This window comes from Leptonotus elevatus, chromosome 9 (assembly GCF_054856555.1).
Source record: "Leptonotus elevatus isolate MCC_2025b chromosome 9, RoL_Lele_1.0, whole genome shotgun sequence".
NCBI classification, from domain to species: Eukaryota; Metazoa; Chordata; class Actinopteri; order Syngnathiformes; family Syngnathidae; genus Leptonotus; species Leptonotus elevatus.
Genome location: NC_141247.1, coordinates 3,159,343 through 3,185,262, shown reverse-complemented (window position 1 = coordinate 3,185,262; position 25,920 = coordinate 3,159,343). Strand labels below are relative to the sequence as shown.

Genomic DNA, 25,920 nt, shown 5'->3' with positions numbered 1-25,920 from the left:
CCCGTTATAATGCGTTGGGCTTTTTTTTCTTTTTCTAAGAGCTCAGTATTGTTTATTCGGTAATTTTACTGATTTGACATGTCATCATCATTGCTCTCTTTTTTAATTTTTTTAATTTATTTTTTATTTTGCATGTGGGTGAGTATGTGTATGTGCGTGCGTGTGGGTGTGTGTGTATTCATTAGTTCACCAAAAACCTATTAAAAAATCCCATACCGTTCACCTAAACCGAACACCGCCGTCAGGAGACCCGAGGAAGGACTAAAGAAAGGAAAGTGAAATCCAGCACCGACCAGACACCACCCACCGGGCCACCAACCAGAGTCCTTCACCAACCCCAGAAACATCTAAATTCCAACAAATCAGGGAGACCTCAAGAGACCAAAGTAGACACTGAGGAAAGGAAGGAAGGACCGACGAAGCAGAGTGAGATCCACAGACACCAGCCTCCACCGATTCAATGACCTGAGGAAGAAGCAGATTGTGTCTTGAGTTTCGATAGATGCTGGCGTGGTGGATCTGGCATGCATGAAAATCTCCACCAAAGAGGGGAGCCGTCGACTCCTGCCGGGGCCACCTGTCATGTCTGGGAAGATCTGGTTTTGGTTGAGGGTCCCGATTGGTCCTGAGTGGGTTCCAGCCCTTCCGCGGGTTGACCAATCCGGGCCCTCAGCCACTTGTGCCTGGCCCCAGGTGTGGCTAGTTACCCAATTAGTGTGGGTGCATTTAGTTCCCGGGTGGTGATCAGTCGGCGTGGGATCATTGCCGCTTGTCACGGTCACCCCCGGAGTTCTGTCTGTCATTTTGATTTTGTATCTTTTCAGTTTGTTGTTTAGTTAGCATTAACCAGTACCTGGTTAGTGTTTTCTGTAAAATAAAGCACGCCAGTCTCGCCCGCACTCCTGCTGTGGTTCTCCTGCCTCCCTGCATTTTGGGTCCTCCACTTCACACGCCGACAGACACCACGCCGCTCCGTGACCACACCGTAACACCACTGGCCGGAGAGCAAACCCAGGAGTAGGAGCGCCCCCCACCCCAACACGGCCCGCGCCCCCAACCCAACGCAGCAGGACGGGTCACTGCAGGCCCGCCAATTGCTCTTGTCGTCACCCACCGCTTTCTTATTCGTACACACTCGGCTCCAATGTCTGACTGTTGCACGAGTTGCACATGGATTTTTTAGCGGGGCAATTTTGATTTTTGTCCTGCTTTGCTTTCCCGCATTTTCCACATTGTCCATTATATCCATCTCTTTGCTTACCGTGGCCTTTGGTGCGCTTTGTTTGTGACTTCACGTACCATCCCCGCTGTTTCTCCCTGCATGCTGATTTGAGACGTCACCTCCTCACTCTGCCTGACCGTCTCAATGGTCAGCGCCAGCGTCAGGTCGTTCGTCAGCTGCAGTTTACGCGAAACTTCTTTGTCCAATATTCCCACGATGATCCTGTTGCGGATATTCTCCTCTCGGGTTCATGCACGTTCATGTATCACTTTCCTTCGCGGCACAAAGTATTCATCGAACTTGCCGAGCACACGTTCAAAGTAATTTCTGTGTCCCTCCTCCTTGAAAGCAAACGACTTGTAGATGTTTTCGGACTTGCTACCCATGGCGTATATCAGGCTGCTAACTTGCACCGCGCCATCTTCTCTGTCGAGTTTCGTAGCGGTCCCAAATCTCACAAAACGATGCCTCCAATCTGGCCACTCACCAGCCTTATCGAAGGGGAAGCTCGTCGGTGGAGTAAACTTTGCCATCGCTTTGAGTTTACTTCTGACACCATGTAAAAGATGGCAAGGAAGCTCGCTTGTCTTTCTTTATTTTCCGACACCAACTTAACACGCGCATATATGAACTCTCTTGCGAGACTCCGCGAGGTATTGACATTGAATTACCATGCAGCTATAATGTATGCACAAACACAAATCTAGCATCATTATATGACAGGCCGCCGATTATAATCGGCCAATTATGGCCCTTCAAACATCGGCCAAATAACCGATTGTTTTTTCCTTAAAAACTTTATAATCAAAGAACAATGAATGTTTCCAACGTTGTGAAAGTACCCTGAATGCACCATTTTGCCTGTGCAGCATTAACAACCAGCAAGCGTGTAGTTTATGAGATTCTGTTGTCCCTAATCATCTTTTAAAATGTTTAATGACTCCCAGTTGCAATTGAATGCAAAGCTAAACACACAACAAAAAGAATTACACACATTGTACATTTGAATACAAAATGTGCTTCATTTTTAAAACATCGTTATTGCTAATGCTAAAGTCAATGGGGGATCCCATTGACATGCTAACAGGAAATTAACATCGACTTCAGGAGTAATATTCCTTCAAATAATGCATATTAACACACAAACACTGTGGAAACACATACACACAGGTAAGATGAAGGCACAAATTATTCCCAATCTGTGGAAAAACAAGTTACGGGTTCCATCGCAATTTATATGTCATATAAACATCATTGTAATAATGCAGTGTTTACACCATGGCTGCACGGCACCACACTGCCCCTAAGAGGTCAAAACACGCATGAACAGTCAGTATTTGTTGTTACAGTTTTTTCTTTCTTTTCAGTTTTGGCAGATTAATCTGTAATTTGTTTGGGTTTTTTTCTGCCAAAAATTGGTATCAGCATTGATATACATAAAGATCGGGCCCTAACTATTATAACATGTTATTATTTGGGTTAGGGTCAGCTAAGTCAACCACAAAAATTGGCTGACAAAAATGTCTGCCTTGAAGCAGGCAATTACCTGAATAATCAGTAGGATAATCAATTTTTAAAAGGTTTTTTAGTGACAGCCCTAGTTGTTACTAATAATTAATTACATTTATTTGCTGTATGTGACAACACTGATCATGTTTAATTGCTCACAGAAATTAGGAAAAAGATTCAATATGCAATCCTTTATTTCTATAGATCTCTTTCTTTGTTTTGAACTTTTCAAATTATCATTTATACAACATTCCTAGAAAATCACAATGCCCTATCACTGGTGAGCTATTTTTGAAACAGCTCCGCGGGCAACTCATGTTGCGGGCACCACGTTGGTGACCCCTGCACTAAGGTATGAAAATAACTTTTGACTAAAAAACAAACACCAATGGACAATCATCTCGATGGAAACACACACATGTATTACATATTTGTATTTGCTTTGCAGTTCTTATATTGTAAAAATACTGCCTTTTGTTGTGAAGATAGATTTTGATTAAAAAATTCACATTTGTTTTGTAATTTGCATTAGGAACCATGATCTTTTAGTAGTGCATAACAAATGGAAAAATGAACAAAAGTGTATAAAGTGTATGAATTCTAGTGTAAACATTGTCAGTCTTTTTATATAGAAAACATTTTATGTTGACATTGCTAGCTTAATTACACTCATCCACAATATACTGGCACTCAATTTTCCACAGAGAAAAAACTTATTTGTTATCAGCATGTTCATCACCAGCTACAAGAACGTACAAGGACGTTTTACAAACATAACGACAGCAAAATGTTACACATAATTGAACATTTGATCTGTTATACATTTGGAGCATTTGTTACTTAAATAAAAATGCTTTAAAAATATTCTGCTCAGACCTTTGTTAACCATAACATGATTAAATCTGCCAGTTAATGCTGTGAATGGCTCCGTCCACATCGAAATGACATTTTGTGCCTCTTACTGAGAAGCTTCTTGTTAAATTCTTCAAATATCCTCTGGCATCCTTCCAACCTGTTGAGATAAAATCACAGACGTAAATCGAAACAAATTTCAGCACACAACACAACAAGCTGAACTAAAAAGGTCTGCACTTTAACAACATCAGCGGTTCATTATTTTTTGAGCAGTATTTGTCCATCACCTGAATGTGTGCATACACTCGAGCTGCATGGCTGAATCTTGCGTGTGTGTGGTCTACAGCTATAGCCTTTAGCTTAGTGTCTACCCCTTCATTCACAATACGACAGGGGGCAAACACTGAACTGTAGATACAACATAATAATGAGACCATTTTGAAATGTAAAGTAATTTTGAAATGCCTTTAAAGTGTTTTGGGACAATAGTTTGTGGTATGTTTGGTTTAAACTAAATATTAATATTCATTATATTAATTGTTGGTAATTCATTATTTGCATTTAGTCTCAGTCCCTATCTCACTGTACTTATCGCTGTCACAATTAGGTAAATTTTTCAAATATCTACATTATTGGTTAGTCCACATGTGTTGGTTTTATTGATTTTAGGGGTGTCAGCTAGTTAACACACGATTAATCACAAATTTGTATCTGTTCTAAATGTACAATTAAATGAATGAATGAAATGTAAAAAAAAAAAATTGGTTTTGATACTCTTGTTAATATAAAAGTGTAAAAAAGTTAAACTAGTAGAAACATGGCTGCATCTTTTAATCATTGATACAGTAATTTCAAAAAATTTAGTTAAAATTAAAAAGATGTACTGTACTATAAAAAACGAGTGTGATATTGATTTGTGTTGGTCATTATTCTGCCACTAGATGGCATAATTGCATTCGTAAGATGGTGACAGCTCAGTGCATTTTTCTTTTCATATTAAGAGCTATCTAAAAGAAACTTGTGAAATTCTGCACATTTTTAAAATTGTAAAATACAACTTTTACCCCAATCTGCACAAATATATGCAGTATTATTACATTTATTACAGCAAAATTTTGACGTGGATGTGTCTGCTGCATTGCGACTGGAATTCCCCCAGTACAGTACGTTAAAAAAAATAGTGGTGTTAAAGGAACTTGAATTAACTCAAAATTAATACACCAATTTTGACTCCCCTAATTTAATTTAAAATTATTGACCAATTTTAAGTGTTTAAAATGGATTGTTATTTTTGATAATGTTAATGGTTGAACAAATACTGCGTTTTTGGGGTCTCTTGAAAAGTGACAATTTTGGAGGTACAAGGTTTGGGCCCGACAGCAGCGTTATGTCAATTGTAAGGTGACCAATGTCCTAGCCTTTAAGGCGCATATACAGTTAAATAACGTGACCTTTATCAGAACAGTTGTGCCTAAAGAAGCATGAGGCAACTTGTGAAGGAGCTCTATGTACTAATTTGACTTTTGCATATTGATCCTGATCACTTTTCATTTTGAAAGGTCTTAGATGAATAGTGACACTCATTGAAATGTTGAAGAGAATGTAGCATCCTCTAGTGTTCTGACAAACCTTTCTGGGCCAGTACGATTTCCTGCACCAGTTGTCCTTATTAGGGTCAAGGGTGAGCTAACGGCTAAACCCTGGTGTGGTCACCAGAAGCTGATAATTACAGCACATGCAGTGAAATCTCAATACTAATGTATCATTTCACCTGCTAAGGGTTTGTAAATGCTTGTAACCAATCACTGCATGTTGCATGCTTGACACTGAGCAACAAAAGTTTTTTGATTGTAGGATGGAGATGGGATAAAAAATAAAAAACATACATACAAAAAAAGCGCACAGGCACATAATTGTGGGAATGCTGAAAGCAGCGTTGATAGCTTTCAGCATCAGATGACACTTTTCAATATAAGTGTGCCATAAGCCATGATTAGGAACAAGACATGTTAGGTCAGTGTTTTGAGAAATTGCCTGTGACCAAGGAGGACCTGGGTTCAAACCCTGCTTGGACAACTCCTTAGTACAAATGCAATATTGAATGCTAATCATTGTCAAATAATTTCACATCCATTACTTTTGATGTCATTATTAAGTTTTGTTTCTATATTATCCGTTCTCCATTCCAAATTCAAATTCAACGCAAGATTTCAACTTCATACCTCAATATTTACTACAATAACATACAATGTCACAGATTCTTCTATGGCAGAAATGGCCCAGTGGTTAGTTCAGCGGAGCTTTGACTCGTAGACAGAAGGCGAGGGTTTGAATCCCATATTCATCAGACTTCAGTTCTAGTTTTCTTTTTTCTTTTTTATCTTTCCACTACAATTAAAACTTTGTCATTTTCATATAATTTATCTTTCAATTTACTTCATAAGCATTCAGCTTAGCATTTCACTATTGGCATTCAGCTTTCGGCATTGCCACGCAATTTCTGCAGAAATTGCACTTTGTCTAGTTGACCTGAGAGGACCTGTGGAGTTAGTGCTGCTTTTTATTAGATGAAAAGAAGCACACGCACACAAACGATGTACAATCTTGAGTATATACTGTAAGCTGTTGAAATTCCTCGAGTCAACGATGGCATGAAACCAAAATGAAACAAAACTGTGTTTTTCCTGCTAGCTGTGTACACAGACTTTGCGTCTCTGAGAAAGAAAAAAAAAATAATTCCTGCCAGACACTCACTCAACTCCTCATCACACGCACGCACACGCACGCGCGCGCGCACCCCCCCCCCCCCACACACACCTCTTCCTCCAGTCGTCACCCCCCCCCCCCCCACCCCCCCACCCCCGGTCTCTTGCTGTCTTTCCACCAGCTGCTGCTGTCTGACAAACTGATGATGACTGTGTTTTTCCTCTTCTTGTTTCAAAGTATGTCGGAGCAGATGGCTTGGAGAGGCAGAGTGGGGGAATGTGTTGGAAAGGCTGCTGGGGAATGTGCCAAGTGTGTGTGCGCGCGTGTGTGAATGTGTGTGTGTGGTTTCAGTTCGCGTGCCTTTTCACTGCCCTCTGCCCTTCATGGCGCCAGCTCCACTTCCCTTCCACTCTAAACATCTGGTGTCTGGGACTTTGAGCACACACATGCACACGCGCACACTGGCATGCACGCAGAGAAGACGGCCTGCTAGCAGGGGGAAAGCCCTCAGAGAGTAAAATGTGAAGCTTGATGCTACCATTGTACTGTTTGATAAATTAGTGTGGTTTCATGACAGGTATGATTAGAATCTAGTAGGGGTGTGCAGGAAAAAATATATATTCTCATAAGAATCGCGATTCTCATTTAGTACGATTGAGAATCGATTTTAAATGTCCCAAAATCGATTTTATTAAAATAATTTTTTACTGTCTTGCCCTTGTTTGTGTGTGCCTGCGCTGTTTATGTTGTACCCGATTTGGCCACTTAGGGGCAGTGTGGTTCTGCGCGTTCTGACACAGTTAAGTTGTAGCCACATTAGAGAGTAGAAGGAAAAAGTCACGTCAAGTTATTGCAATAAAAGTTTTTTTTTTTTGCAGCGTAAGAAGACCATTTGTCGGTGAGTAATGTTAAGATGCTTCTCTGTATACATTCCTGAAGCGTTTTGTATGAATAACCGTTCTTTTGAGTGATAAAAGTGCCGTAAGTAGCGCGCTAATTAGCATTAGCGAGTCAGACTGGAGTAGGTCATGACGATTCTTTGCACGTCTATAAATTGAAGCACAAATCATTGTCAATCAAATCATTTTGAATCAAAAATCGTTTGAATCGAAAATCTATTCTAAATCGAATCGCAGGCAGGGGGGGGGGGTTAATTTTGACACTTGCTGTCAACTGAAGATGACATCACAGTTGCTCAGGCAACAACCAATCACAGCTCACCTGTTTTCTGAAGCTGCACTGTGATTGGTTGTTACCTGAGCCCTGAGCAACTGTGATGTCAACTTCAGTTGAGAGCAAGTGGCAAAATGGCCGCCCCTGGATTGGATAATAATGGCTGGATTTTGCTGCTTAACTCATATTCCCTTTACGCAATATTAAACAGTATAACATATTTAGACTAGTGAGGCTGCGTAGAACATATTATTGTCCCAACATTTTGGGGGGTTGACTTCCCCTTTAAGTAACACAGATTTATTAAATATATATATATAGCTCATGTTGTATATTGGCTGATTAATAGACAAACAAACATGACAAATGTAGGATTCTTTGATTACTGGAATGGCTGCTAACTCCTTCTATGCTATACGCTAACTAGCCTTAGTAATGCTAGGCAAAGTAATTTATGTTTCTACTGAAGTTAGCTCAGTTATTAAATGTTCTATTATTACCCTGTCTTTGCACACAGTTTTGCGGTGAGAGATGTTATAATGGTGTCGTTATCGCGGTTAGTTGGCCACAGAGGGCCACATTGTCATTGAGTCTTTGTCACTGCAGCCAAAGTTTGTCTTTAATATCGGCCAATAGCTGGTATTAAGTGATTACAGTTAAAACAACCAAACAAAGGCAAAAACAAATCCGGTGTACTTTCTGTTTAAAGTCCAGCGTATCGTTGCAATCTCGACGTCCGTCATGGCGGACGAACAAATATCCATCACATTCAACTAATGACAATAGCAGAGAAAGAGGTAGAGGTGTGTACATCTCATCACTGTGGCCCTGAATCTATAATCTATGAAAGTCACCTTTTCCAAGATCACATCAGTATAGTTAAAGGTACAGTGTGTACAAGTTCACCACTAGATGTTGCTAAATAATAGAAAGCCGCTGAATCGTGTGCATTTTGAAGCACCTTGCATTACGGTGACTCAGAGAGACCACACTTCACAAGTCTACCACCAATTATTATTGGATATAGCGAGCGAGCATCTCAGTGAACAACGCAACTTGGCAGCCGGCAAGAACCCCCATAAGTGACACCAAAAGACCGTGCAAGCCGGAGTTAGCCGGAGCAGTAATAAGAGCGGCTAGTGGGAGTTAGTCGGGGCCATAGGCCAGAGTGGCTAACAAGAGCGGCTAGCAGGAGGAGCTTGTAAAAAACAACAACAACAAAAACATATTGTGAGAGCAAAGCAGAAGGCAGCAAGCGGTGACGGTACTCAGCGACTATCACCAGCAGGCCCCAGCTGTGGGAGGTAAGCGGCGGTCGATCCATTGGGTCCCACACTAGCTACAAGGATAACCAGGGCTAACAACGTTCGAGTTGTCCTTCGGACATCCGTAGCAGGAAGATGGCGGCCTCCTATATGTAATATAATTAGCGATTACTCGACCTACGATTATATTAAAAAAATGTATGTTGATGTGATAGAACATATTTTTTTGCATATTATTGAAATCCATAGTGGGTTTTTAAAATGAATGAATTATTCATTCACAACTAGATGGTGCTAAATGTTGCACACTGTCGCTTTAATCTAGAATATTTTGTAGCTTAGCTCACTACATTTTCCAAGTAGCTTCCGCAACACTACTTGTTTGGCAGTTAAGAATGTTACCTGCCTGGTGGAAGGCACTAGAAATTACAAAAGCCCAAGTGGAGCCCTGTGGGCTTTCTCCCCTATGGCATAACCTCGACTTTCAAATTAACAACCAATTGTTTTATTTGAGTGTGTGGGAGCAGAAAGGAATTACACATCTCCACCATCTCTTCTCAGATAATATGTTTATATCATATACATCCTTGCTCCAAAAATACAAAATAAAAAACGGAAATTTTTTACATTATTTGCAAGTTAAAAGTATGATAAAGAAACAAATTCCAACACTTAGGAGTACGCTCCAACCGCCTGTTTTAGCTAAAGATATTACCAAGCTTTCTCCGACAACAACAAAAAAACTCAAAAATATATAAGTTACTTTCATATACTGATATATAACGTCTTTACCCATCTCGAAATGGGAAACAGACTTGTCTATAGCTCCGGAATCTGACTTTTGGATTCAAGTTTGTGAAAACGTTTTTAAAATGACAAAACACACAAATTTACAACTTATCCAATATAAAATTATTCATAGAACATACATTACTCAATATATGATGAAGAAAATGGGACTCTCAGACTCCGACATTTGTCTCCAGTGTTTACAAAACACTACAGACACTTATTTTCATGCTTTATGGTTATGTACTCCGGTTATGTGTTTTTGGACTAAAGTCTTAGAAAAACTTTCCGCTGTCTTGGACTGTAGGATACCGTTCTCTCCAAACTTGTTTTTGCTAGGTGACTTAACAACAACTGACTTACCACATAAACAATTTCAATCTATACTTGTAGCCCTTACTATCGCAAAAAAAACTATTCTTGTTAACTGGAAAAATAAACAAACTCTGAATATCGACCAATGGTCTAACCTCCTCATAAATCACATTTTAATGGAAAAAATATCTGCCTCAAATAAAAACCAAATGTCAAAATTTAAAGAAACATGGTCTACGTATATAGAATTTTTTAACCTAAACCTGGTTACTTAATTCTGCCTGTTAGCGAGAGCCACAGCAGCGTGATAACTTGCATTGATGTTTCCGGAATTGGGCAATTTGTAACTAATGGTTGTGTTTTTATAGTCAGGAACCCGGCTGCTGCCAGCGGGATCGAGCAGATTCGCCTCCGATGGGCACCAGGGGTTGATATTCGGATTCACGGCATGCCAGTGGGTTAATTCTGTGGGTGCTGTCCCCCCCTGGCTGGGCGTGGGCGGGTCTGCCCCTCTGTTGGCTGCTGGGTGGCGGCTGCGTCTTGGCCGTTTCCTGGGTCTCTTGGGGGGTGCTGCGTTGCAGGGCTCTCCCTGGTGTCTGGGGCGGCGCCGCTCCGGCGCGGTCCGTCGCTCTGGGCCCGGCGACGCGGTTCGGGGCCTGTGGGCCGCCGGGGTGCCCCGTGGTTCCCTCTCCCCTCCCCCTTCCTCCCCCTTGCTGCCTCTACCTCCTCGCCTCTCCCCGCCCGTCCTCCGCCTCCCTGTCCCTTCTCCCTCGTCACCCCTCCTCCTCCTCTCCCCCTCTCTCTGCGGCCCTGCCGCTGCCCCCTGCCCTTCTTGTCGTCTCCTTCCCTCCTCCCTTCCCCCTTCCCGGTACGCCTTCCTTCCCCTCCCCTGGGCCGGGGGCTCCATCCATGGCCCGGGTCTCGGTGCTCCGGGGGCCGGCGGGGGTGGCTGGGGTTTGGTGTTGTGCCCGCCCCGCTCCGGTGGGCGTCCTGGCGCCTCGGGCGGGCCCCAGTATCCGGGGGGCGAGCCCTATCGCCCCGCCGGGCTGGTCCCATATGCCCGCCGGGGTCCCGGTGGGGTGGGTGGGGGCTTGGTGGGCGGGTGCGCCTCCTGCCCCCGCCCGGATGGGGGGGGCCCCGCTGGTCGCTCCTCTTAACTCACTACACTAGGTTTGCACAATACACTTTTATAGACATATAGGGCACATAACACACTTTGGGGGGGTGGGGTAGGGTGGAAACACCGTCTTCACCCTACAACGCCCCTCCAATTTTTATGCACCACACAACTGGGGGGGGTGTCTGGGGGCTTGGGGACCTGGGGGCGGTTGGGGCTGGGTTGGGGTGGATGGCGGAGGTGGATGGGGGGCGGGGGTCGTGGGGGTATGGGGGTTGTGGGCCGGTGGGGTGCCTGGCGGGCCTGTAGTGCCCCGTCCTGCTGCGTTGGGTCGGGGGCCGTGTTGGGGTGGGGGGCGCTCCTGCTCCTGGGTTTGCTCTCCGGCCGGTGGCCCTGGCGGGGCCCGGGGGTCGTCCTTTGGCGCTGCCGCGGCCTGGGGGGCCCTGAGGTGTTGCGCTTGCCCTGTCCTGGCAGGGGTCGACGGCTCCCCTCTTTGGTGGAGATTTTCATGAATGCCAGTACCACCACACCAGCATCTATCGAAACTCAGACACAATCTGCTTCCTCCTCAGGTCATTGAATCGGTGGAGGCTGGTGTCTGTGGATCTCACTCGGCTTCGTCTGTCCTTCCTTCCTTTCCTCAGTCTCCTTCGGTCTCTTGAGGTCTCCCTGATTTTTTTTTTTTTTGGGATTTGTTGGAATTTAGATGTTTCTGGGGTTGGGGAAGAATTCTGGTGGGTGGCCCGGTGGGTGGTGTCTGGTCGGTGCTGGATTTCACTTTCCTTCTTTGGTCCCCTTGGGTCTCCTGACGGCGGTGTTCGGTTTAGGTGAACGGTATGGGATTTTTTTTCTAATAGGTTTTTGGTGAGCTAACAAATACACGCACGCACGCACGCACGCACATACACATACTCACCCACATACAAAAAAAAAAAATATATATATATATTTAAAAAAAGAAAAAAAGAAAAAAAAAGAGCGATGATGATGACATTACCGAATGAACAATACTGAGCTCTTTAAGAGAAAAAATTAAAATAAAAAATAAAAAAGAATGTTACCTCAAATGTTAAATATAACTCCTTATGGGGCAAAAATCCCACCATATTTCCTAACGGCAGTGGAAACAAATGCCACAAACTGATTTGACTTGGCCAGTTAGTGAAGAAAGTTATATTAATGTACAAAGTCATAATGAAAATGTAATATTCTTGTATTAATATAATACAAATGGAAAAAATGACAAATTATTACAGTTAAAGCCACACTGTAAAAAGTGACTACAGGACGTGTCGAATCGCGATAGCATAGAATGCAGCCGAAATGCATTCATTTAGAAGCACACACACTACGGTGGCTCAGAGAGATCACACTTCACAAGCATACCACCAATTCTTATTAGAAGAAAACGAGCACCTCGGCGAGCGACGGCGACTTGGCGACACCGAAAAACCGAGTCAGCCGGATTTAGCCGGAGCAGCTAACATGAGCGGCTAGCGGGAGTGAGTTGGCGCCATAGACTGGAGTGGCTAACAAGAGCGGCTAGTGGGAGAAGCTAGTAAAAAAAAGAAAAATGGACTGCTTTTTATGTAGCGCTTTAACTACCTTAATACTTGATACATTTAATTTGATTGCTGGTTGATGGTGGCACCAACTTGTCTATAGACATATATGACATCAAGATCAGTTGCGGAAAGAACCTGGCTCATGAAGTATCATTGGGTTGGTCACATGGGACGCATGGAGCTTGAAAATGGCCAAAATGAGCGCCGTTGTATAAGACAGGTAAAAGGGACCAGGTACTAACGTACAAAGTTAACGTACGCTTATGTTTAAGCACAAAGTGAAAGAAACCTTTCTGAGGGACTGTGAGCGATGAGGTTATCAAAAAACTGCCTTTCCAGTCCACTGTGTAAAAAAGTTAGTGAGTTGAACTGTGACGCGGTGAGTAGCAACAAAAGGCGCTTCAGCCACATTTCCACCAAGCAGCTCAGTTAATTTCTGTTCACCACAGTACGGTTTGGTAAACCCTGACCAAGGTTGTGTTTCCACCACAGTGTCAGCTAAGTTAATAGTGCAATTACATGACAGACAGAAAAGCAGCAAAAAAGAGAACATGAACAAGTGCTACATGCTGACGTTCATGTTTAATTCATGTTAGTGATTTTTGAAGTCATCCAAGGTTTTTTCCCCCTCCTGTTACACTCTTACGTTCAATTATATTAGGGCCACGTATAAATAAATATATTTTTTTAGAGGGTGGGGACAATATTCCAAGAAAAAAAATTGCAAATTTGCCACTTTATAAAGTGGCAAATTTGCAGAACTCCCCAGAAACTCATGAGCAATGCACATAGCGTACTACTTGGATGTTTGTGCCAATACTTTTTGGTCGGGTTTTCAAATAGGGAGATAGTAATCGCTTTAGCAGAGATTAACCATATCAAATTAAGCATTCACACTTTGAAGCGTTGGGTACGGCCAGCGACAAAGACGCCTCAATTTGCGAAGGTCCACACCCTGAGGATCAAGCATTTCAGTTAACTTATTAAAATGTATATTGTAATTTATGTTTCCAGAATTATTATTTACACATTCATACATGTTGGTATTTTTTTGTACAAGTATCTAAGTTGATGTGTCGAATCTGCCGCTATCCGTCATTCATTTGCATTTACCTCAAGTATGCTAGCTTCTGATTGGTCAGTGTTAGTGTTGTTGCTCTCGCTGCCGTGTATGACGAGTAAAATTTAAATTAAGAACAACTCCGTCTCCATCCTGCCTTTTCATTTTATAAACAGTATCCCTTTAACCACCAATGAATCCTCACATATAGCTACACTACGTGTATTTGTTGGAAGTTTCTTGCAAATCTGACACTTTATAAAGTCGCAAATTTGCCAGAATTAATTTATATGTGGCCCTAATACACCATCGTACAATTAACATAGAAGTTACAGCTTTCTGATAACAGCCGTGTCTAGGTCAACACAACCAGTAGCCCAAAAAAGGCCACTGAAGAGTGAAAACTTTCGATAGAAACCAACAAAAGATGTATACCATCGGAACTGAACCAAACGGTACAACGTAATGAAAGTGTAGATTCACGTTTGTGTCCAAAGTGCTATTCTGATTAAAAAACTACATCAGGAGAGGAGTAACACTTGATTGCAGTGGTCAGAAAGAAGAAGAAAAAACCCTCTACTGCAGTCAAGAGTTTTCTCTCCAGCATGAGGTGCAAGTGGTAATCAAGGAAGAATGAGTGAGCACGACAGTTGGAATGCCGCAACCTGTACAGGAAGGGAACAGGCAGAAGCACAAATTCACACGGGCCGAGGTTTGTCCAGCGAGTCAACGTTTTTGTCCATTCGTCTACATTTTTCATATTATTCTACCAAAATAATCACACCCTTTTTTTATTGGGTGTATCCTGAGGCACTACTTTATGGCAAAAAAATACATTGTTAGTTTGTGTATGGCACAAGCGTTGATTCTCTCATCATGAGCCAATGCACATTAAACATTTCTTTCCAGAGTGAGAATGAAGCCTCACCTTCCTCTTCTTGCTCCGACCCTCAGCCTGCAGGGTTCTTGTGCACTGCTCCACACACTGAGAGAAGCTTTGACTGCCATGCTCAGGACTATAGTCCAGCTCGGCCAACTGAGCTAGAGACAGGATGTAGTTGCATGCTATCCGTAATATAGCCAACTTGGAGAGCTTCTGCCCGTACGAGTAGCAAGGCACCTGCAATTGAATCGTGTCAGAGGAGGCGAGAGAGAGGAGAGAGAATTATTTAGAATGCTATTGGATACTGATAACCTTGTTTTTAATCAAACCCAAAAACATATAAATAAGTTTTAATACTTTGTCCTTCACTCCCCAAAACATATTTATACATTTGTTTGATGTTTTTTGTTATGCTAGAGCATACAGAAGGCTTTGATGCAGCTTTTGACATGAAGAGGTGGCTTAAAGCAACAGTAGGTATTACAAAAAACGACCAGCAGGTGGCAGCAGAGTATAAGAGATCAGCCAGGGCCATGTTGCAACAAGCTCTTTTTGCCACATTTTCAACCGGTTTGTGAATAATAAAATGATAAAACTTCTAATGCTAATTTCTGCAAAATGGAAACATACAAAAAAAAAATCCTTGATGAAAGAAGAGACTCTAATCTTTCTTTTGGTAGTTTTTATGTTTTTATAGCAACAAACCACAATTTTCTGTGGGCCTTGCAAAATCAGTAAAAATCCAGTAAAACAGCCGGGAGCAAAGGAGGTAGCTTCAGTAAAAATGGCTGCGGGTGAGTGAGTTAAATCAACAGGCCGTCGAATTATTGTTTACATTCCCACATATGCCGTGTAACAACTCCCACATAATACTTCCAATTTACACTGTTCAGATTTTAACTTGCTTCAGCCATTCACGCCTCCCGGGGTATATTTCTGATTTCACATTACCTACAGTAGTCGCAGTTTACTGTTCAATATCAACTTTTCCCCATTCATTTTCAATGGGACAGACATTGAAATTTTTCTGTCTCACTTTTCACGCCCCCTTCCATACATACAGTTTATCATCATTACCACCTGTCTGATACTGCTCAGTGTCGCACTTGGTAAAGTGCATTGTCCAGTAACCAGTAGGTCACGGGTTCAAATTCCAGCTCTGGCTGTACATTGCAAATATATCCATGAAAATTATGCTAAGTGATATACATGTATCCCAACTGACTATCATATCAGGAAATGCATTATAATCTCACTGAAATTATGAAATGCATGTTAGCATTCAGTATCAGATGACACTTTTCAAAATAAATACGATATTAGCCATGACTTCAAACAAGTTAAGTTAGCTCAGTGGTTAGAGCAGTTGCCTTTTGTGCAGAGTATTTGTGTTCAAACCCCACTTGGACCACGTTAGAGTACTTTAGTAATTTATCTTTCAATTTACTTCATAAGCACATGCATTCAAATCTTAGCATTCAGCTAATAGATAGCATTCTGCTTTTCAGCATTCCCACGCAATTTCTGCTGAAGATGCACTGTCTAGTTACTAGTGCTGTTGAGATGAAAATAATAATAATGAGAGATTGATTGATTATAATCTGTAATTAATTGATTAACCTAAAAATTGCTGAGAAAAGCCAAGTTGAGGAAATGTTTGGCACATGCCTGGTTTCTGCTTTCACGACGGTCAGTGCAAAATGAGTTGAGGTTGATCAATAAAGTGACCAATCATCCCAAATAGCTGTGGTTGCCAGTTGAGTTCCCGTCATCTTTGGTTCTAGCAACACAGTTGGCTGAATCCTCCACGAAAATATTGTCGCTACATTAGCACCTTTGTTGTGGCTGCAGCTGTGGAAAATACCCTAAGATGCGCTGCAATACGTCTAAGGGGGAGTTAACAAGTACACAGTAGGTCCAATTTAGAAAAACATTTGCGTTCTTGAGTACATTTTTAGGAAGATCATACTTGGCGAGTTCACCATATTGAGAAACAACCTGAATTTGGCAATATGTCTCCATAATTCAGGTCAAATATTGTACACTAAGAAAAACGTTGTCGTTTCCCACCTGTTTCCTCAAAGCCTCAAAAGCAGCACTGATGGTGTGGACACGGGTTCGTTCACGGGCGTTAGCAAGGAGCCTCCTTGTCTGCTGGATGGCTTTGACCTCGGGAAGTCGCCCACTTGCCTCAGTGTTCGTTCCAGTTCGCTTCCTCGGAGACTCCTAGCAGGAAGGGATGAGGGAATATCACGTCAGATCTATTAAGTCATCAGTTGGTCAAGTGCACATTAGGGATAGACGACTATCGGTCAAAATGCCAAATATCGGCATCAGCCTTTTTACGAATCCAAAGGCCGATAAAGCAGTGAATGCTAGCGAATGTATCGAAATTTAGGCTTTTCATCATGATTTGTAAGATATTCACTGTTTTTACTTGTCGCAAATACATTTCAAAGATATTCAGACAAGTTTTTGATGTCTGAAGATCTTTCGTTCATAAAAGGTTTCACTTTTACGAACCCTGACGAAAACCCTAAATTAGCTATAAGGGCTGTCACTATCGACTATTTTTACGATCGATTAATCTATCGATTATTCAATTGATTAATCGACTAATTGGATTAATTTTGATTAAAATGTATTAAAAGCTATTTTCCCTTGATTACTGCTTTTTAACCAGTGATTGGTGTTTAATTTGTACTTTGTATTCATATAGTGATGGAAAAAAAGGGATTAGTGGTGCACTATGTTACCGTTTCGATAATTGTTTCCCCCCAAAATAAAAATAGATGTTTGCAAATGTCTTCTTTTGATTAAACACAGAAGATAATCAGTCTTCTGTCATGAAGGTCTATAGAAATCAGCGAACAATTACTGTTGATATGCTAAAATCAGAGGATTTGGACAATTTTAAATTTAAAAATGGCTCCAAACGATTACTCGGTTATTTAAAAAAAAAGTTGTTTGAGTTGATAATTGATTACTTGCCGATGAATCGATTAATTTTTGACAGCTCAAATTCACATGCATTTGTTGCTCAGTGTGATACAGGGAACTTTTCATTTATGGATTTATTTAAATTTCCACTTAAGAAAAAAAATGATGCTGACACTGGGAACTTCCTACACTTTTTATTTTTTTAAATCAAACAAAAAAATTATGTTGAAATTTTGGAAAACTTTATTTACAGTAGAAATCTTTAGGGAACTATTTACTTTACTGTTTTTAATTTAGCTTAACACATGCTGATGACCCCGGAAGCTCCTTGCAATTTTTGAATTTTTAAACAAAGCTGTCAATTCTTTATATATCTCACTGAAAGGATGAATGTTAGCAGTTAAAGTGAGAATTCAAACTTTATTCTCAGAATTCTGACTTTAAAGTGAAAATGCTGACTTTAAATTCAGAATTCTGAGATTAGAGAATTCTGACTTTTAAGTGAGAATTCTGAATTTATTCTCAGATTTCTGACTTTAAAATCATAATTCTGAGAATAAAATCAGAATTCTTACTTTAAAATCAGAATTCTGAGAATAAAGTCAGAATCCTGCCAACCTTTTTTTCTCTTGACTGGCCCTAATTCTCTTCCGTATTTATGTTTAAAATTAAAAGAAAAAGTAATTTTGAAAAAAGTTGCCGCTATTTTCTCTTACTGCCTTGACATTTTTTTTATCGGTCTATCACTAGTGCGCATTCGACATTTCCACTACCTTGGGCGAGTGGCCTTGATGCTCTCCATGTTCGTGGCCTTGAGAGTTCAAAGACGTTTGAGAGACGGGCCAAGCTGTAGTTTGTCCTGACATAGATGGATCCACGGAGAAGGTTGGCTGGTTGGGCGAAAGACTGCGAATGTTGCCGGACGACATTGTTACGGGGAAGGTGGATCGGGAGCCTGTTTTGAATCTGTTTGAGAGAGGCTGAGAAATGGCTGTGGGCCAGTGGATGATCTCTGGACTGGCGAACGGAGAGGTGGGTAACTGAGACAGTTTGGAAGCCACGGCGCTCCCGATCCTCATGTCGAGAGCACCGCTCTGCGGCGGCGCTACCATTACGCCGGACAGGATCCCGGGGCCACTGGCCTCATGTGACACTGTTAGGTGTCTGTGGAGTGGGGCCAACCTGTTAATGTGAGTGTCCTCCAGCAAGTCCCCTGTGTATGCTTTCATCCGGTCAGATTCAAAGCCACTGAAAAGTTTTTTCGGCTCACGAGACTTTCTTTTGAACTTCTTGTGAGAGCCTTGCATTGGGGTAATCACTGGGTCTTTAATCCAGTTATTGGTAAGTGGATGAGGGTCCTTCATTTTCAAGCACCCAATCAAAATAAAAGCCAAAAAACAGTCAAGAAAAACAATCGTGTGATTTGTTTAAATCTCGGTTGTCGCTGCGCTTGCTACGCTGACAGCGGCTGCACTGTCATGTGTTACTTGAACTTGAGCAGCAGGTTTGCTGTGGCTCCACTCTGTCTGCATAGCAGCATCCTGAACAAGCCACACTCGTACACAAAGCTGTGGAACATATGCGATTCCGCACGAGTCGTCCCCTGCGATCACGGCGTGAAGAAAGAGAGATAGCTTTTCTCCTCACTGTGAGTGTGGCGCCCCTTCTTTTTGTTTCTCTCTGGGAAAGCAGTCCAGGCGAACGCACACACGCACGCACCCCCACACGCACACACACACTCACACACACTTGAGCTTCAGTGAAGCCGTGACTGTCTGAGTGTGGCTCCAGCCAGTCTGCATAGCAGCACTGTGAATAACCCACACTGTTGCGCGCGCACACACTCACAGGAGCAGTAGTCAAGCCGCAGCTGCTGATCCGAAAGCAAAGCAGTGCAAAAACACTTCTCAAGAGAGTTAATTACCTCAACAACTCTAATGTAACAAATGAGTAACCAAACTACATCCAGAGACGATGTCACCGATGAGTGTTTTCAAGCCATGCAAACCTCTCGTGACAGTTGTCATCAGTGGGGTGACATCGATTAAATGGACTTAGCTCCTCCATCCAGCGCTCTGGTGTCCCTAAATGAGGCTCTGGATCCCGCCCGGTGGAACGTTATGTCCTTTGTAGATCCTCACTGACAACAAATCTGTTATTAGCTCCTCCGCGTTGAATCCAAGTGTCCGAGAAGCCCGCCGGGAGAAGTGCGGCGTGTGTGGAGCGCTCACGCAAAACTTTCAACCTGACGACTGCTTGGCGTCTGACTGGCTGGCCAGAGCTCTCTCGCACACTACCCCCCCCCCCCTCTCTCTGTTTCGCTCTTTCTCTCCCCCTCTCTCTCTTACTCACTCATCTCGATCTTTGTTTATCTATCAAAAATACAATAAAATATTGTTGTCAGCGTATAGCGGCTGATCATGCACAATCACACACATCTGCCTGAAGACTTTTCACGATGACGTCACTCCTTCTTCCAGGTGGGAGAAGCCGGATCAAGCTTATTCGCTAGTCAGTGGCGGCGCTAATGGCGCCATGTGTGCGACCCCTCAATGCCCCCACCCCAATCATCTTCCTAATCATAATTGCTAATGGCAGTGTGTATGTACCATAATATATAATATAATATAATATAATATAATATAATATAATATAATATAATATAATATAATATAATATAATATAATATAATACATAATTAGGGGGGTCAAAATTAGTGAATTATGAGTCAATTTAAAGTTCCTGTAATGCCACAATTTTTTTAAACGCACAATTGATGAACACCCCTACTTGGAAAGCCTTTACTGGGGAAATTCCAGTCGTAACACAGCAGTAATAAATGTAATAATAATACGGAGACATGGGGTCAAGTTGTATTTAACAGTAATAAAAATGTGCATTCACATGACGTCACCGACCCCCATCTATTGACCCAGCAGGCCTTTCGTGGGGCAAACGACCAGCAAGACAATGCAACCAAATGCTGAGGAGCGCTCGTGTTGCTTACTACAAGTTGCTTTGAGTCATTCATTTTGTTCATTCATTTGGATTTCCACAAACCGCTTCACAATGGTGCACACGTGTGCCGTTCACAGATGCAAAATTGTGCGAGAATGGGAACGGCAAAGAAGTGTCCCGAATTACAAAGATACATCGAAAGGATTTCCATCCGACAAAGTCTACCAAAGTGTGTTCTGACCATTTTGATTAAGGTAAGTGTCATTGTAAGATGGTAAAAATGCTTTTACCAGAATGCGATCGTGATATATGTGAGCCACTAGCCGTGGCTAGCTCTGGCTAAAAATAGATTTGTGGTCAAGATGTTCGATTTTAAGATCTCTCCAAAACCCCTCCTTAAGGTCTCTTATTTTCCTTTCCCAGCAGCCCAAATGTTGACATTGTTGTTAAAGTGTACAAAAATAAGTGATAAATCGACAATGTTGTTGTTGTTTTCGTTGTAACATGCTAGTGCTAGTAGCTAGCGCGTTCGGGGGAACTAGCTACTTGGTTTAAAAATAACCCAAGATTCTTCACCTCGAATTCACAATTGATAAATGCACATAGCAACCAATAAAATCCGACAGTGCAGAAGACGGCAGAATGTTGTGAGAGCCATCCTACCTTAGAGCATATGTTTTCAAGTCGTTCGGGGCGGGCAATATCAGCAAATGTTTGTAATCCAATCGAATCCACTAACAAAAGTGTACCGCTGTGTTGAGCTAAATCTTCTGCATACGTCTTGCTTACACAAGTAATGTTAAGGCCTAGATATACTGCACTGACGTCGGCCCCCCGCATCCCACCTCCAGCCGCGTGGTGGGACGGAACACTGGGGGCAGAAGGGGAGATGGGAGCATCGGGGGACGGGCGGCACCCCCGAACCCCAAGCCCAGCGGGGAAAGGCCCCGGTCGTCATGCCAGCGTACTTAGTGAAAGCTAACTCTGTTACTGAGTTCGCCAGCTCGCCGACTGGCGAACTCTACCCCTACACCGTGAATGTGACCCCACCCAGTGTATATACAAGTGTGTGTGTGTGTGGTGCATTAAAATTGGGAGCAGGTGAGATGGAGCAGAGGGAAATGATATCCCCCTGCTCCGATCCACCTGCCTCCCAGACATGTCAGTGAGTGTATGTGGTGCATTAAAAAATAGGGGGGGGGGGGGGCACGGCGGGGACAGTTGTGGGGTGCAATAAAATTGGTGGGGAGTTGTAGGGCGAAGACGGTGTCCCCCCCCCCCCTCCCCCAAGTGTGTGTTATGTGCCCTATGTGTCTATTAACAAAGTGTATTGTGCAAAACTAGTGCAGTGAGTTAAGAGGAGTGACCAGCGGGGCCCTTCCCAACCGGGCGGGGGCAGGAGGCGCACCCGCTCACCGAACCCCCACACACCCCACCATACCCTCCACCGGGACCCCAGCGGGCATATGGGACCAGCCTGGCGGGGCGATAGGGCTCGCCCCCCGGATACTGGGGCCCGTATGCAGGAGACGACAAGAAGGGCAGGGCAGCAGAGAGAGGGGGAGAGGAGGAGGAAGGGTGACGAGGGAGAAGGAACAGGGAGGCGGAGAACGGGCGGGAAGAGACGAGGAGTTCGAGGCAGCAGGGGGGGGGGGGGGGGGGGATGGAGCCAAGGGGCACCCCGGAGGCCCACAGGCCCCAAACCGCGTCGCCGGAGCGACGGAGCGCGCCGGGGTGGCGCCGCCCCGGACACCAGGGAGAGCACAGCAATGCAGCACCCCCCAAGAGACCTAGGGAACGGCCAAGACGCAGCCGCCACCCAGCAGCCAACAGAGGGGCTGAGCCGCCCACGCTCAGCCAGGGGGGGCAGCACCTATAGAGTTAACTCACTGGCATGCAGTGATTCCGAATATTATCCCTTAGTGCCCATTGGAGGTGAATCTTGAGGAGTTGGTGACTGTAAGGTGTTGTTTGATGTAGTCCGCTCGATCCTGCTGGCAGCAACTGGGTTCCTGACTATAAAAACACAACCATTAGTTACAAATTGCCAAATACAGAAACAGCAATGTAAGTTATCGCAATGTGGTGGCTCTCGCTAACAGGCAGAATTAAGTAACCAGATTTAGATTAAAATATTCTATATACGTAGACCATGTTTCTATAAATTTTGATATTTGGTTTTTATTCGGGGCAGATATTTTTCCATTAAAATGTGATTTATGAGGAGGTTAGACCATTGGTCGATATTCAGAGTTTGTTTATTTTTCCAGTTTGAATTGTTGTTTTTTTGCGATAGTAAGGGATACAAGTATAGATTGAAATTGTTTAAGTGGTAAGTCAGTTGTTGTTAGGTCACCTAGCAAACACAAGTTTGGAGATAAAGGTATCCTACAGTCCAAGATAGCGGAAACAATTTCTAAGACTTTAGTCCAGAAATACATAACCGGAGTGCATAACCATAAAGCATGAAAATAAGTGTCTGTAGTGTTTTGTAAACACTGGAGACAAATATCGGAGTCTGAGAGTCCCATTTTCTTCATCATATATTGAGTAATGTATGTTCTATGAACAATTTTATATTGGATAAGTTGTAAATTTGTGTGTTTTGTCATTTTCACAAACTTGAATCCAAAAGTCAGATTCCGGAGCTATAGACAAGTCTGTCTCCCATAAAGACATTTTATCAGTATACGAAAGTAACATATATTTTTGAGAGGTTTGTTGTTGTCGGAGAGAGCTTGGTAATATCTTTAGCTAAAACAGGCGGTTGGAGCATACTCCTAAGTGTTGGAATTTGTTTCTTTATCATACTTTTAACTTGCAGATAATGTAAAAAAAAATCAGTTTTTTATTTTGTATTTTTGGAGCAAGGATGTATATGATATAAACATATTGTCTGAGAAAAAATGGTGGAGATGTGTAATTCCTTTCTGTTCTCACACACTTAAATAAAACGATTGGTTGTCAAGTTGAAAGTCGGGATTATGCCATAGGGGAGAAAGCCCGCAGGGCTCCACTTGGGCTTTTGTCATTTCTAGTGCCTTCCACCAGGCAGTCAGGGTGGCGGAAATCATTGGGTTTTTTAAAACAATTGTGTCGCTTAATCGATGTTGTTATAAAGAGTCAATCTAAAAGTCTGAGGTAAGGACTTTTTAAACGACTTTGCAAATCTTTTTGCCGAAATCATGCTGAAATATGATCATATCCTCTTTATGGAGGACTTTAAAATTCACGTGTGCTGTCCTGAAAAACATAAAGTTGAGTTGAGTACTGTTTATCCGCGTTGTCACTTCCTCTTTTTGCACCGTGCGCTGATTCGCTAGCTAACAGCCAATCACAGTGGCCAAATGACCCCGACGCCGATTTGACATGTCGAATTTGCTGGAAAATTACTATTATAAAATTACTGTATCAATGACTAAAAGATGAGTATGAAAAAATTATTTATTTTTTTTACATTTTATTCATTCATTTTATTGTACATTTAGAACAGATATAAAATTGCTGAATAATTGTGAGTTAACTATTGAAGTCATGTGATTATTTATAATTATAAAATTGTAATCACCTGACACCCCTAAATATGATTATAATATGATATGATATAATATGATATAATATAATCAGAGCTGTCAAACGGTTACATTTTTTAATCAGATCAATCACATTTAATCGCTTAATTAAAAAGGCTTTGTTATCAACATTTTTCAAATTTGAAGAGCAACTGTTATGTGTTAAATCTTTTGACATTTATTGTTATGAGGACGTCTTCAACATTTTTTGGGGATCCACTGCACACGCTCATCCTCCTCTTTTTCTAATCAGTTAATGGCTTACAAAATAAAAAATAGGGAAAAAATGACCAATATTTTGACATGAACAAATATTCTGAATGTCGTGCATGTAGTTATGTATATTGCTCAAACACAACCTGTGCTACCTTTAACGTAGCCAAGATAAAGGATAATCTGTGGTCAAAATTAATAGTGCCATTAATCTACATTAATACATAATTAATGCGATACGTTTTTTGTGATTAATTAATTAGTTAACGCTTTAACTTTGCCAGCACTAAATATATTATAATATCCATCCATCTATTTTCTGAACTGCTTATACTAATATATCATAATATATACAATCCGCTCCAAAAGTATTGGACTAACAAGGTTCAAAATTTATTGTTGAAGGCATTTAGGTTTCAGATGAAAAAATTAATATGCGCCAAAAGTTAAAAATTCAAAAAAAATTTTTTCGTGGTACAGTATTTAGATGTGTTAAAAAAAACTCAGCACATAGCATCTTTTGTTTGAATCGACCCACTTTTCAATGAGCAAAATTATTGGAACAAGAGACTGTTGGTTGTTTCTAGTTACTCAGGTGTTGTCTTTTATGTTGACTCCTTACCTTAAACTTTAGATCAGGGGTGGGCAAACTTGGTCCTCAAGTCCTGCAGGTTTCAGATGTTTCCCTTCTCCAACACAGCTGATTCATATGATCAGCTCATCTGCAAGCTCTGGCAAAGCCTGATAACAATCCTCACCTGTGTTGGAGGAGGGAGCCATCTAAAACCTGCAGGACTCTGGCCCTCGAGGACCGAGTTTGCCCACACCTGCTTTAGATAGAAGCCAGGTTTTTGACATTTTGAAGCTGAGAGGAGTGGGAAAATCAATCTGAGCTTTTGCATAGCCAATACAAACAATTTGGAATGTCCTGAAAAAGACTGGTGTACTGAACAACAGACATCAAACAGGTTGGCCAGGGGGCATTCAACAGCAGTTGATGACACAAACAAACATTGTGTTATGATGACAAATAAATATTGTTGTCTTCTTCAGGGAATTACTCCGGGTACTCTGGCTTTCTCCGTGTTCTAAATTGTCTGTAGGTGTGAATGTGAGCGTGACTGGTTGTTGTCTGCATGTGCCCTGATGACCAATTCGGAGTGTATGCTGTCTCTCAAACTCAGCAGAGATAGGCTCCAGCTCACATGTGACCCTAGTGAGAATAAGCAGTATAGAAAATGGATGGATCAATAACAATAATGAACTAGACAAAGTTAGTTTAAACTCGTTGAATTGTTTACTGATTTTCACACCGATCGGTTCGTTAGAAAGATCAGATATGCAGTTATTTTACCAGACAGGTGGATAATTAATTGCGGCTTTCATAATAAATAATGGGTCATTCCTGATTTGGAGGACTTTTGGTATTTTAAAAAAACCTTCACTTTTCTGATGTTTTGCTACATATTCATCAATAACAGGTAATAATGCTTGTCAAATGCTTGATTACCTCTTTTTAAAAATCAATGGTAGCATTTGTTTGGTGTTTATAATAGGCTACGGTGCAACCCTGTCACTCTAATCACAGTAACAGGGTTGCAAGTCCGGACAAATTCTTGCTTTCTCTCAGGAGTAGAAGCCAGCTGTTACTGCTGACCAAGAGGACATACTTACTTCATGTAAGTAAAGAAAAATAAATAAACAATTATCTTATTCTTATAATATACATAGCAGTTGCCCGAGGCAGAGTAACTATGTTAGAAAAATATGAAGAATAG

General features: G+C 42.0%; 1 protein-coding gene across 1 annotated transcript; it reads right to left on the bottom strand.

Annotated features, from left to right (window-relative positions):
- Positions 1-1,916: 1,916 nt before the first annotated feature.
- On the bottom strand, positions 1,917-19,675 carry atoh8 (atonal bHLH transcription factor 8). Its single transcript, XM_086085025.1, has 4 exons — positions 18,173-19,675; positions 16,530-16,685; positions 14,505-14,696; positions 1,917-3,743 (listed from the first exon to the last, which is right to left on the bottom strand). Exons 1-4 carry the CDS (start codon positions 18,761-18,763, stop codon positions 3,717-3,719), a joined length of 966 nt encoding a protein of 321 aa, XP_085941151.1. The 5' UTR covers positions 18,764-19,675; the 3' UTR covers positions 1,917-3,716.
- Positions 19,676-25,920: the final 6,245 nt, after the last annotated feature.

What these genes read in the sequence shown, in the direction of transcription:
- atoh8 (XM_086085025.1), bottom strand. Translation starts at nt 18,763, where the DNA reads ATGAAGGACCCTCATCCACTTACCAATAACTGGATTAAAGACCCAGTG. An exon ending in TTGAGGCTTTGAGGAAACAG is followed by an intron (nt 14,697 to 16,529) that starts GTGGGAAACGAC and finishes ATTCAATTGCAG; the next exon opens with GTGCCTTGCTACTCGTACGG. An exon ending in GTCGGAGCAAGAAGAGGAAG is followed by an intron (nt 3,744 to 14,504) that starts GTGAGGCTTCAT and finishes TTATCTCAACAG; the next exon opens with GTTGGAAGGATGCCAGAGGA.